The 13,015-nt window shown below is 40.1% G+C and overlaps 2 protein-coding genes across 3 annotated transcripts; one reads left to right on the top strand and one right to left on the bottom strand.

Moving 5' to 3' along the window:
- The first annotated feature begins 706 nt into the window (after positions 1 to 706).
- Positions 707 to 3,933, top strand: LOC126589561 (BTB/POZ and MATH domain-containing protein 2-like). 2 transcript variants are annotated; one of them, XM_050254887.1, is made up of 4 exons: positions 707 to 1,385; positions 2,087 to 2,435; positions 2,974 to 3,250; positions 3,518 to 3,933. In XM_050254887.1, the coding sequence occupies exons 1-4, from the start codon at positions 961 to 963 to the stop codon at positions 3,694 to 3,696; spliced, it is 1,230 nt and encodes a 409-aa protein (XP_050110844.1). In that variant the 5' UTR covers positions 707 to 960; the 3' UTR covers positions 3,697 to 3,933. The 2 variants fall into 2 exon arrangements, with proteins under 2 accessions (XP_050110844.1, XP_050110843.1); XM_050254886.1 differs by having other exon boundaries at positions 708 to 1,388.
- Positions 3,934 to 4,229: 296 nt separating this feature from the next.
- LOC126589559 (aspartic proteinase 36-like) lies at positions 4,230 to 6,213 on the bottom strand. The gene has a single exon (XM_050254884.1). The coding sequence runs from the start codon at positions 5,734 to 5,736 to the stop codon at positions 4,318 to 4,320; it is 1,419 nt and encodes a 472-aa protein (XP_050110841.1). The 5' UTR covers positions 5,737 to 6,213; the 3' UTR covers positions 4,230 to 4,317.
- Between the last annotated feature and the right edge of the window lie 6,802 nt (positions 6,214 to 13,015).

Below are 13,015 nucleotides of genomic sequence, written 5' to 3'. Positions count from 1 at the left end.
GGGAAAATTAAGACGGTTTTGTAATCGGAGTTGCCTTTCAAATATTAAACGTGAACTTTCTCTCAATTTACAGAAGTGCAATAAGATAATGGGCCAGGCCCATTTCACTTTTGGCCCAAATTTCATAACAAAGTGTGTTTGGTACACAGGGTGGGACGGAACGCATTGACCAAAATAGCCTAAACTCAAAACTAACTTGATTTTTTTTTTGTCGAAAATTAGCGTCTTTTTTTTTAAAACTTTTTTTATAAAAGACAATATGATTGTCATTAAAATTCATAACTAGACTACTTGGTACAAGGTATGGAGATATCCTCCTCAATTAGATCAAATAGGGTGTTTCATCAAACCAAGATCAAATATGGAGATATCCTCCTTAAAGGTGAGAAATTTTTTATTGTGATCAGAACACGAATAATACATTATGTGTTTTTATGGAAGTAGTGAGAAAATTTATTTTATAAATTATTAATTTTTTAATACACATATCCCACAATTTATATAGTGACACGTAATGTACATCATGTGTACTGAAAAATCTCTCCTTGCGCGCAAAGCGCTGGATGGTGATGGTGACGTGGGTTAATGAGAACGCGAGTTGATTAACGATTACGTAGGTCGGCAAGTGCCGCAGCCGCTTTCTTCTTTTTTCTCCGTGAATAATAATTCACGAGTCGGAAAAAACAAACTATAAAAAAAACACCTTCACAAGCATCATTGTCTTCCACTTGTCACACTCTCTCTCTCTCTCCTCTCTCACAGATTGTGAAGCCCTGCAAATTCACCTTCGAGAAACGAAACCCTAGATTCCCCATCACTTTCCCGAGAAAATCTTCAGGAAAAGATTGAATCTTTCTCTATCCTAAAGTCCCAAATCTCTCATTTCCGCATCCAATTTTATCCGAATTCCACATTTCTCATTAAACCCTAGATCCCAAATCCAAGTAATTCAATTGGGTGATGGGTAGGGTTCTCATAGAAACCTCCAGGAACTCGTCGTCTTCGTCTTCCCCAGCCTCTTCGCCGCCTCCGACCACCACCGCGTCGACGTCGATCACCGAGACCGTCAACGGGACCCACCATTTCAAGATCAACGGCTATTCGCTGTCCAAGGGGATTGGGATTGGGAAGTACATAGCGTCCGATACGTTTAATGTGGGTGGGTTTTCGTGGGCCATCTATTTCTACCCGGACGGCAAGAGCGTTGAGGACAATGCCGCCTACGTCTCGCTGTTCATCGCGCTTGCGAGCGAAGGAGCCGATGTGAGAGCGCTGTTCGAATTGACGCTTTTGGATCAGAGCGGGAACGAGAGGCACAAGGTGCATAGCCATTTCGGGAGGACATTGGATAGCGGTCCGTACACGCTCAAGTATCGCGGAAGCATGTGGTGGGTTTGCCCAATTTTCGAGTTCTTGGTTTATTGTGTATTTGTGGGAATCTTGCTTTTCTGAGTTCTTTCTTTTGTGATGAAAGTGTATTGCTGTATGCTAGTTGGTAACTTTGGTTTTCCATGTTTGTTTTCTGAAAAAAAAGAAGCGTGGTTCAATTGTTCTCGGTTGGCTCTGATTGTTGCAGTCGATGTGAAATATATCGAAAACTGGCCATTTTGATTAAGAAATGTGAAGCAATCAGTTGACGTGGGGGTTGAAAAGTTTTGATTGCTTTTCTTTGGCTTGTCAAAACGTTAGAATTTGTGTATGAAATATCTATAACTTGATTTCTATGTGGTGGATCTTGAGTTATGTTCTTCGGTGTATGGGTAAAGGTAGGAATGAACATGCAAATCTGTTTCAGGCGCTTAGAGAATAAATTCACTGTTTTTGTTAATCATGTTAATGCTCCATTTGTTGTTTAAAGTAACTGCCCGGGAGTGTGATTGATTACTTCTTTTGATGCCGTGAATGTATTAGATAACAATGTAATGTGAAAAGAATATAATGGTTGCAAATCTGTCCGATAGTATCAATCATGTCGTGTGATGTTCACGGATCTAGCTTAATTTTAGCTCTCTGTATTATTTATGGTATCCATTTTTATAATAGTTTACGTGTAGCAACAATTTAATGGTTTCTTTGGATGCTGCAGGGGTTACAAACGTTTTTTCAAAAGAACTTCTCTGGAGACATCAGACTACCTTAAAGATGATTGCCTATCAGTTAACTGTATGGTTGGCGTTGTGAAGTCACATACACAGGGACCAAAAATTTACTCTATACCAATTCCACCATCCAGCATGGTCCATCAGTTTGGCAAGCTACTGGAAACCGGAAAGGGAACTGATATTAGTTTTGAAGTTGACGAGGAGATTTTCTCTGCTCACAAGTTGGTACTAGCAGCTCGATCACCTGTATTCTGGGCCCAACTATTTGGTCCTATGAAAGATCAGAACACTTGTTGCATAAAAGTTGAGGACATAGAGGCTCCAGTCTTCAAGGTTTGTTGCATTTCTTCTTTTCTTTGGTTACTGACACTGATAAATGTTTGCACTTAGTGTTTTAAGTTGGTTACCATATTTATTTGGTATCCATGAGTATAATCTCATGTTTACTGTGCTTTAGCTGCAATATCGCTAGCGGATTGCATGATTGATGTAAGTAATCTGTATTGCATTGCAGTAGTGATTTGTTTTGTTTGGTATTAAGTAGTATAATGTGGCCTAGCAAGAAGTAGTAAGATTCAGTTTTTCATGGGGTTTATTATGCTTTACATGTGGTGCTTATCCTCCTTCATTAGAAATGTAAGATAGGTTGACGATGTGGTTTTCTTCTCTAATTTTGTGGTTCTTGTGATGTCATGTGAAATTAGAGAATTGGTGAATCATAACCATCCTCTTGGGACCGTTTTCATGTTTATTTTATTTGCGCTCTCCCTTTAAGTTTTCTTTACCCACCCATTGTCTGAAAGACTAATACGAAATATACAACTAGTTTCAAGCATATCCTTAGCCACTCATTAATTTTGTCCTTCTGCAGGCGTTACTTCATTTTATATACTGGGACTCACTGCCTGACATAGAAGAGCTTACTGGAATTAACTCCAATGGGGCTTCCACTTTGATGGCTCAGCATCTGCTTGCAGCAGCAGATCGATATGGCTTGGACAGGCTCAGGTTGATATGTGAGGCAAATCTCTGCCAGGATGTCGCTATAAACAATGTGGCAACGACAATAGCTTTGGCAGAACAACATCACTGCTCCCAGCTGAAACCTGTGTGTCTCAGATTCATCGCAACTCCCGGAAATCTATTAGGTAAGCCCATTTCTCTATGAAACTTTGTTTTACAATACTATGAAAACAAAATTTTTGTATGTAATTTGCAAAGGAAAACTGTTATCATCATGAATTCCAGATGTGATTGTCCATGATGATTATGGATGATAATTTGGTTATATGGAAGATAATTTCGTATTACTTCTGGTGTCGTTTTGGTCCTTGTGTAGTCTTTGTTTAATCAATGGGTTCTGAACCGAAATGCTATGTAACTCACTAAACGATACGTAATTCTTTTTGCTGCAGGTGTGATGCAAACAGATGGTTACAAACACTTAAAGGAAAGCTGCCCATCCGTTCTGACTGAACTCCTGGAATACGTAGCTAGTGCTAGTGAGCATTCTGCATCCTTAGGCAGGCACGGAAATGAAGCTATTCTCGATGGCAGTGACATCCATGGCAGGCGGGTGAAGCAAAGGCTATAGTCAAGTGAACTTTCTAAACGTTTTCTCTGTAGACAATGGAAAAGAAGAAAGAACGAATTGAAAAGAAACAAAAAAATTGTGAGGAGAGAATAGTTCTAGGTTTAGAAATAACTGCTAGTGTTTTTAGCCTTGTGTAATTCAAAAGGATGTTGATGTCCACGTTGGCTTGTAATGTGAAAGTTGTAGTACTTACTCTACTGATTGATAAAATGTAAAATTCAATTCTTTGCTTTGTAACTCTCCCTTTCTCGCTCTTAAGTGAAAGTTGTAGCAAAAATTCGTTTCTCTCTCATTTGAACTTTCATGCAACGAGATGCCATGATACTGTGGTGACATTTCTAGCCAAACACGTACAGCCATGTGAGAAACTAAAAGCGCAAGTCATTGCGGCATGTCCTAAGTTTGAAGAGGCTGAAATGACTTTGTGAATTTTCTCGACTTTCAGAAAGGTAAACTGATATGACAAAGCCAGCTGGTCCATTTTTTAAGGGGGAAAAAAAAAGCAAATACACAGAATTCCAAGAGTCTTAACATGGATGTAAAATCACACAATTTCATTGATAAAATTTATGATGCAACAAAAAAGAATGAATGCTGGCCAATATTTGTTCAAGTAAAAATCTAAAACACAGCAGATATTAACAAGAAGAATGTCAATATTAATCTCCCAATTGTAAAAGTGGAAGCTGAAGAAATATTATGAGCACCAATTGTATCTTCTCCTCCTGTCTTCTCGTTCCCCACTTTGATGCTTGATGAGCAGTTGTAATCGGCCCAACCAATCGTCTGTTTCTCCAGATCATAAATCACCAGCTTGTTCGACAGCACCAAATCTCCCAGAAGCGTCATGGAGTCTCCACCTTTCGATTTCAGCCCGCTGCTCTGCCAGCCGGAACACCACACATCTTCCTTCAGCTGGAACAGATAGTCATGGGGATAAACCGTCAGGGAAGCCGAATTCTTGAAGTGGAACGTCACCGATGGAAATCCATCGTCTACATTGCTGGAAAATTGGAAGCATGAGAACTGGTCGTCAACTGTGTGCAAGTTCAAGTCAGGCTGCTTGGCTAAAACATTCTTCATCACCGGGTCGAAAACCTCTTGGGGTAGATAGGCCAGGGTTGTTCCGCTGTCGATGATCGTCCCAACATCCGAGGCAAGCTGCAGGACATCGCCTCCTACCTCAATTGCCTCCATTACAACATTGTAATGGGCCTGATTTGCCACCAACGGAGTTGTGTTGTTCACTTGGGGCTCCACAACTTCGCCAAAGGCGAAAATCCCACCTCCGCGGACATTGTCCAAACAATGTGCAAATTGTTTCTTCACCTTCCCGGAAGCAGCCAACTGGGAAAACACAGACGAATTTGCCTGCCCGAATCCGAGAATCCCATCAAGCGCCTCGGAAGTCTTTCCCAGCTGCCCGGACTGCTTAGCACCGCAACCAAACACAACACTGCCATTAGTCCCCTCATCAAATTGAATAGTGTCCTGCACAAAGTATCCGGCCGTCTCACTTCCGTCGCCATATGTCACGTCGTATTGGCAGAGCAAGTCCGGCTGGCAGCCCGGCAGTTGACCGTTGTATTTCGACGTGCAAAATTCCTGATCACAAGTAACAGAACTCGAAGTCGATGAGCTTTTCGGATCATACAATGTGAGCTTCACGCCGATGTCACTTTTCTTGGGACAGTTTGTGCAGCCTACGCAATTGACCCACAGGATATCACTCCCCGTATCCACCTGGACAAAATAGTCCTTCGACGGCGACCCAATCCCGAGCTTGGCGAAGTATAGTCCGGTTTCAGACGGATGGCCATTGCCGCCGAGCTGCAGATCCACCGCAGAAGCAGAGCCGGCGAGAATCCGGCCGTGGCGGCGGAAATCGTGGGCTTTGAGCTCGCTCAACGACCGCCCGTCACGGCCCTTGAACTTGTGGCTAACGGAGAACACCAAGTTTGCCGACGCATCGGAAAACAACGTGGAGAGAATCAGAAAACAACCCAGAACGGCGGCTCTTGAATTTTTGTGAAGATCCATCTGAAATTAAAGAAAGCAGAAATCTTTGGGGCCGGAATCGAAATTGAAAACAACCCAAAGACTCAATTTTTGGATTTTGGATTTTGGATTGGTGGTCCCGAATTTTGAAGCTTCTAAGATCTGGATTATTAGGATCCAGCAGGGAAAGCAGCTGGTTCTTTTGGGGGAAAACCCGGATTCGAAAACGATTCCTGGATTGGATTCTGGGGGAAAACCCGGATTCGAAAACGATTCCTGGATTGGATTCTGGGGATTTAGAGAGGTGGGTTTTGTGGGGAATTCATTGGCGAGTTAGGTGGAGAAAGAACAACAAGGTCGTCGAGGTAGGAGGGAAAGGCATGTGTAGAGAGAGAGAGGAGAGGGAAAGGAAGAAGAAAGACGAAGTAAAACCGCAAAGCAAGACGGCAAAGAGACGTCAGAAGACTTTGGACCGAGAGAGTGCGCGTTTTCTTGAAGGTTGGCTTTAACACTAATCAAACACTAATTAGGAACGAGTTCATCTCAACTTTAAACTCATATTTTAATTAATTAATTACTTTAATCAACAAATTAAGATTGACAACAAGCCAATAAAAAAAAGAGATAATAACTAAGTCAAGATCGTAATATATACACAGTAGTTGTATACGCCAGTTCGTCTTTAACCATTCTTAATACAAGTATGGTTTGGAAAAAAATTAAAATAAAATTGTAAACTACAAGTCTTATACAATAACATTTTGAGAGCTCGATTGGATGAAAAAAAAATCTTATATATCCAGTTGTCACGCTTTAATTGATCTTTAGCTGCCGGTTATCGAGTTAGTTGAGTTTTTCCTTAAGCTATTGAGTTAGAAGCGTTTTTTTTTTTTTTTTTAATTTTTTTTTAAGTGTTATCGACTAGTTACTGGATTATTGATATATTAAAATGTCTGAATTAAAAACTTGCACCCTTTTCAGAAAATTCGGAAAAGTAATCATATTTTAGAACCCATATAAAATTATAGCCACCATTTTAGTTTTATGATAATTCTAACCAAAACTTGATGTAAAAGTACTAATATACCCTTAATATTAGGGTTTCTCACAACAAAAACAAAACCTTCTTTAAACTCTCTCATAACCTTCTGGTTTCTCATCTTAAACCAGAAGAGCACTCTTGGCCAATTTTGCATAATTAAGCAGCAGGGATGTTCTAACCATAAAAAAAGGCAGCAGGACGCAGCAACCTTTTCAAATTGTCCAAGAAACAACGGTATGGTTGGTCAATTATAGCTTCTAATTCCTAAATCAACTTTTTGATATTTCATATCACTGTTTTAATCAAAATTTTAATGATTTTCATGTTCCAATGTAGGTGAATATATTATGAATCCTTCGACAAATCAACAAGTTGATTTAAGAATTAGAATCTCCAATAAAGCAACCATATCAGTGTTTCTTTAGCACTTATTGTAAGCAAGTTAGTTATATGTGCTAATTAATTTTTCTCTAAAACTTTTTCCTAATTTTAATATATTTGCAGGTTAGTTAGATGCGCTAAAAACCTCACACAAATTTTAGCGTAAAAGGGTTTTTGCTCCTCTATTTTTAGATTCAAATTTTGCTTCGGAGATGCAGTTTCTGATTAATTTTTATGTTTAGTTTACTGGGTTATCTTCAATTTTCATTACATTTGAATACCTATATCTACTATATATAAATTGATAAATGTTGATACACAAAATCAGTAGGGACTTTGGTACAACAGAAAGTGTTAAGTTTGTGACCTTCGCTAGATTGCTCCGGTCACTAGTGTGGATAAGTATGTAAATGGATAGAGACAGGAAAGCAAACACAAGATGTACATGGTTCACCCATATTGGCTACGTTCACGGAGTAGAGGAGTTCTCATTAATTGTGAAGGGTTTACACAAGTACATAGGTTCAAGCTCTCCTTTTATGAGAACTAGTGAATGATTTAGTACAAATGACATTAGGAAATATTGTGAGAGAATTATCTCTATTTATAGAAGAGAGTTTCTAGTTTCATTCTGACATTGACACGTGTCGTGTTGTGATTAGCTTCTGATGTTGACATGTGTCGCGCTATGATTGGCTTCTGATGTCGACGCGTGTCGCGTTGTGATTGGCCTCTTGGTTAGAGGGAAACTCTTCTGGGTCCTTGACGGTATAACGTTGACCGGTACTCAGTAGTTTTGGGATTGGTCAAGTATGGTACAAACAATGCTCCCTTAAGTTCCCGAGTGAGGGAAGTTCCTCGATTGAGGACTTGCAAGATCTAGGTCATTGAGTAATCACGAAACTTCTAAGTACCGAAGTATGGTATCATTTTCACTTGCCTTATCTGTCTCATATGTAGATGTGGCATCTTCTCTGGAAGTACTTTTCCTCTATCAAGGGGTGGTATCTTTAACCGATGAAGATGCACAAGGTAATGTATCAATTTCAATTGAAGCTTACTTGTAGTTTCGGGCTTGGTCAAGTGCGATACAAACCCTATAGTAGGAGTCCCCCAAGTCGCCGAGCTAGGAGATTTGCCGAATGAGGTAACAGACAAGGTAAGCAATCAGACTTCCAAGTAAGCAACCTGGATCGGAGGTTCGACTTCGGCTTCCGGTTGATTGTTCTCATTCTCGTTGTGTCGTAAACAGCAACAAGGATAAGGAGAAGCAAATGGAGAAGAGATGATATGAGATAATTTTGCTTTTGAAGAAGTAACTTTCCACAGGCTTATCCTTTAACTGGGCTGAAGGGTTTTCTGGTTTCCTCCAGAGTATAAGGCTGACTCAAGAATTTGAGGGTCAAAACAAGTCCAACAAATCTAGAGTACGTTTAACCCTGATGATATGAGATACTTTTTCTGTTGACAAAGTAGTGGATGTATCATCATGTGTTCTGTTACGCTTGTCTCCACGTGCTTTCTTGTATCCTTCTCACTTGCCCTATCTGTTCCTCAGGCAGATGTGGTATCTTCTCTGGAAGCATAAAATGTTGAAGATGAGTACTCGAGAGCAATGCCAGATAAGTAATCAGGCAAGAGGTTCCAGGCAGTCAGTTCCTGACTGGAAGCTTGATTTCAAGTGCTGACTGATTGCTCTCTTTCTCCTTGTCTTACAGGTAAGAACAAGGCCAAAGGAAAAGATAGGAAAAAAGCATGATATGGGATACTCTTGCTTTTAACCCTGACGATATGAGATACTCTTGCTCTGGTGTGTCTTGTTTGCAGAGATATTATCGGGAGGAAAAGAAGCTGAGTATTTCGAGAGACTTTGCTGAGAGTGCCCTCTAGGATGTGTAGAAAAGTTGAGCATTTTTTTTATTTGCAGGTCTGCCTGGCTATGAAGGATGGAGGTTGACATATATAGGAGTCTCCCTAACAATAAGTAGTAGTGCTATTCCTTTACCCTTATTGGTCATAGTAATGTAGTGGGAGCTGCAAGCTTCACATCTTTTAACTTTGTCAGAGCACTTTGAAAAAGTGGTATGTGGTATCTGGAAAACTGATGTTGCGTGTGAAGATTGCAAACAAGCTTTATCTAAGGAAATCTGGCTCTCGAAGTTCGGAGAGCGGTGCCTCTTCGGTTTTCGAACAAGCAATCCTGTCGGGGATCTGGCTCTCGAGATTTAGAGAACGGTGCCTCTTCGATTTTTGAGAAAGCAATCTTGTTGGGAGTCTGACTCTTGAGATTCGAAGAGCAGTGTCTCTTCGATTTTTGAGAAAGTAATCCTGTTGGGAGTCTGGATCTCGAGATTCAGAAGGCGGTGCTTCTTCGATTTTTGAGCACGTAATCATGTTGGGAGTCTGGCTCTCGAGATTCGGAAAGCAGTGTCTCTTTGATTTTTGAGAAAGTTATCCTGTTAAGAGTCTGGCTCTCGAGATTCGGAGGGCGGTGTCTCTTTGATTTTTGAGCACGTAATCCTGTTCGGAGTCTAACTCTCGAGATTCAAATAGCGGTGCCTCTTCGATTTTTGAGCAAGCAATATTGTTGGGAGTGTTTTCTCGAATGTGAGTAAAGGTTGGGCATTTTTGCCAGTCTGCCTTGCAACGAAGCATGAAGGTTGACACATATTGGGACTTTCTAGTTATCACGCAGTGGTGCTGTTCCTTTACCCTTGTGGGTAATAGTAGGGTAGCTGGACCTTCAAAATTTATGTGTCTAAACTTTGTCAGAGATCTTTGGCAAAGTTATCTGTGGTACCCGAGGAGTTGATGTTGCGTGTGGAAAGTGGTGCCTTTTCGGAATCCGAAGAGTGGTGCCTCTTCGATTTTTGAACCAATTGCCATGTTGCCTTTTCTTTTATAAGGGCACCAATTGTATGCAAGAAGTACATTCAGAGAGTTATTGCTTGTAGGAATTTCCCCCTTACTTCAGAGATTTATTGCACCTCATTTTTCCTTCATCATTTCCGAGAATGTCTGGCCTATCTGACCGTCATTTTGACTTGAACTTTGGTGAAGAGGCAGTCATGCCTTCTCAAGACAACATATGGCGCCCATCATTCTTATCCCCTACTGGTCATTTTACCGTTGAGGGACTCTGTGATGAAGAATGATATGACCGCTGCGGTGGTGGCCATGAACCTTCTCACTCCCAAAGATAACAGACTACTTTCCAAACGATCTGATGAGTTGGCTGTTAAGGATTCTTTGGCTCTCAGTGTTCAGTATGCAGGTTCTGTGTCTAATATGGCCTAATGCCTATTTGCTCGAATCCGCCAAGTTGAATCACTGGCGGCTGAAGTGATAAGTCTCAAACAGGAGATCAAAGAGCTCAAGCATGAGAATAAACAGTTGCACAGGCTCGCACATGACTATACTACAAACATGAAGAGGAAGCTCGACCAGCTGCAAGAATCTGATGGTCAGATTTTACTTGATCATCAGAGGTTTGTGGGTTTGTTCCAAAGACATTTATTGCCTTCGTCTTCTAGGGCTGTACCGTGTAATAAAGCTCCAAACGATCAACCTTCGGTTTCTCCTCCTTCTAGGGTTCTGCATAGTACTGATGCTCCGAATAATCACCCTTTGGTGCCTCTTCTTTCTAGGGCTCTGCCGACTACTGAGACTTTTCCTGAGTAACCTTTGTGAAGGCTTCCTCTTGTTTGTTTATTTTGATTCATGTATATGTACATATTTGTAACTTATCAGAGATATCAATAAACAAGTTTTGCTTCATTTCAACGTATTGTGTTAAATACACCAAGGCCTTCTTCACTAAGTTCTTTGAATTTTTCCTTTTGTTGAAGCTTGTATGTTGAAGCTTTGTGAGTAAAGCATGTAGGTTGATGTAATGCTCCCTTAATTTCCCGAGTGAGAAAAACTTCTCGTTTGGAGACTTGAAAAATCCAAGTCATTGAGTGGTCGTAAGACTTCCGAGTATCAAGGTGCAGTAGCTTATGGTAGGAGTCCCCCAAGTCTCAGGTCGAGGGAGTTAACTAATGAGGCATTTCCATTCTAAGTGGTAGCCCAAAACTCATTCTTCATATATATTTGTTATGAAAGTTGTTAGGCCCAAAGAAGCGGAGGCTTAGGCAACTTTTTTTATTGATTTCTTTTTTGAAATATTTTTTTTCGATTTTTTTTTCTTCGAATTTTTAAATTTTTGAATTTTCGAATTTCCGAATATATATATATATATATATATATATATTTTAAAGCTTTGTAGGTGAAGTTTTGTTGGGTACCATGAATTGATTTTGCTTCACACTATCTTGATCAAGATCGTGTGAAGCTTTTGTAGGTGAAGCTTTGTAGGTGAAGCTTTTGTGGGTGAAGCTATTGTGGTGGGTGAAGCTTTTGTGGTGGGTGAAGCTTTTATGGGTGAAGCTTTTGTGGTGGGGGAAGCTTTTATGGGTGAAGCTTTTGTTAGTGAAGTTTTTGTGGTATGTGAAGCTTTTGTGGGTGAAGCTTTTGTTGGTGTGAAGCTTTTGTGGTGAGTGAAGCTTTTGTGGTGAGTGAAGCTTTTGTTGGTGAAACTTTTATGAGTGAAGCTTTTGTAGGTGAAACTTTTATGGGTGAAACTTTTGTAAGTGAAGCTATTGTGGGTGAAGCTTTTGTTGGTGAAACTTTTATGAGTGAAGCTTTTGTAGGTGAAACTTTTATGGGTGAAACTTTTGTAAGTGAAGCTATTGTGGGTGAAGCTTTTATAGGTGAAGCTTTGGAGTTGAAGTTTTGTAGGTGAAGCTTTTGTTGGTTACCCTGAATTGATTTTGCTTCACACTATCTTGATCAAGATAGTGTGAAGCTTTTGAGAATTTGTAGTTGTCCTCCATTGATAAGATAGTGTGAAGCTTTTGAGAATTTGTAGTTGTTCTCCATTGATGAAGCTTTTGTGGTGAAGCTTTGTTGGGTATCACGAATTGATTTTGCTTCACACTATTTTGATCAAGATAGTGTGAAGCTTTTGATAGGTACTATGAATTGATTTTGCTTCACACTATCTTAATCAAGATAGTGTGAAGTTTTTGAGAATTTGTAGTTGTCATTTATTGATGAAGCTTTGTTGAATTTCCCTTTTTTTTTTTTTTTTTTGGAAAACTAGAAATTTGAAAATGTGGGAGAGACAACATATACAAATTTTGCTTCCACACTGTTGAGCAAAAGATTGTGATGCAAGCCACACCTTGTAGTAGTCGAAAGTTTGGATGAACCATATAAATTGAATTTGCTTCGAACAGTCTTGAATTTGCTTCGAAGGTTTGAGAATTGTAGTTGCCCTCCATTGATGAAGATTTTGTTGGCACCATAAACTGGTTTTGCTTCACACTGTCTTGATCAAGAGTGTGTGAAGCTTTTGAGAATTGTGGTTGAACTCCTTTGATGAAGCTTTTGTTGGCACCATAAATTGGTTTTGCTTCACACTGTCTTAATCAAGAGTGTGTGAAGCTTTTGAGAATTGTGGTGGCCCTCCATTGATGAAGCTCTTGTTGGCACCATAAATTGGTTTTGTTTCACACTGTCTTGATCAAGAGTGTGTGACGCTTTCTACGAGTTGTAGTGTTTGCATTGTTATAGAGGGGAAATGTTTGAAGCAGATGCAAGATGGCTAAATAGCTTGATCTTCGTATGCCATGCACTGAAGTTGTTGTTGGCTTGCAATAAGACTTTGTTGGTGACTATAACTTTTGTTGGGCATAAGTGTTCCCCTAGTTGAGTTGTCAAGCTTGAAGGTTTTTGATTATTTATGAATGCTAGGAGTTCACATGTACAAGTTGTACCACTCATCTTCTGGTAGGTAGAATGAATGGTGAGTTGCTTTCATCACTTGGTTGGTGGTACGAATGTGAGTTCCTTCAT

This window comes from Malus sylvestris, chromosome 11, assembly GCF_916048215.2.
Source record: "Malus sylvestris chromosome 11, drMalSylv7.2, whole genome shotgun sequence".
Lineage (NCBI taxonomy): Eukaryota > Viridiplantae > Streptophyta > Magnoliopsida > Rosales > Rosaceae > Malus > Malus sylvestris.
Note: the sequence above shows the minus strand (reverse complement) of the source record. Positions and strands in the feature narration are given on the sequence as shown.

Excerpts from the sequence above, each read along its gene's own strand:
- LOC126589561 (XM_050254886.1), top strand. The coding sequence starts at position 961 with ATGGGTAGGGTTCTCATAGAAACCTCCAGGAACTCGTCGTCTTCGTCT. Across the intron at positions 1,389-2,086 it reads AAGTATCGCGGAAGCATGTG|GGGTTACAAACGTTTTTTCA; the intron begins GTGGGTTTGCCC and ends TGGATGCTGCAG. Across the intron at positions 3,251-3,517 it reads AACTCCCGGAAATCTATTAG|GTGTGATGCAAACAGATGGT; the intron begins GTAAGCCCATTT and ends TTTTTGCTGCAG.
- LOC126589559 (XM_050254884.1), bottom strand. The coding sequence starts at position 5,736 with ATGGATCTTCACAAAAATTCAAGAGCCGCCGTTCTGGGTTGTTTTCTG.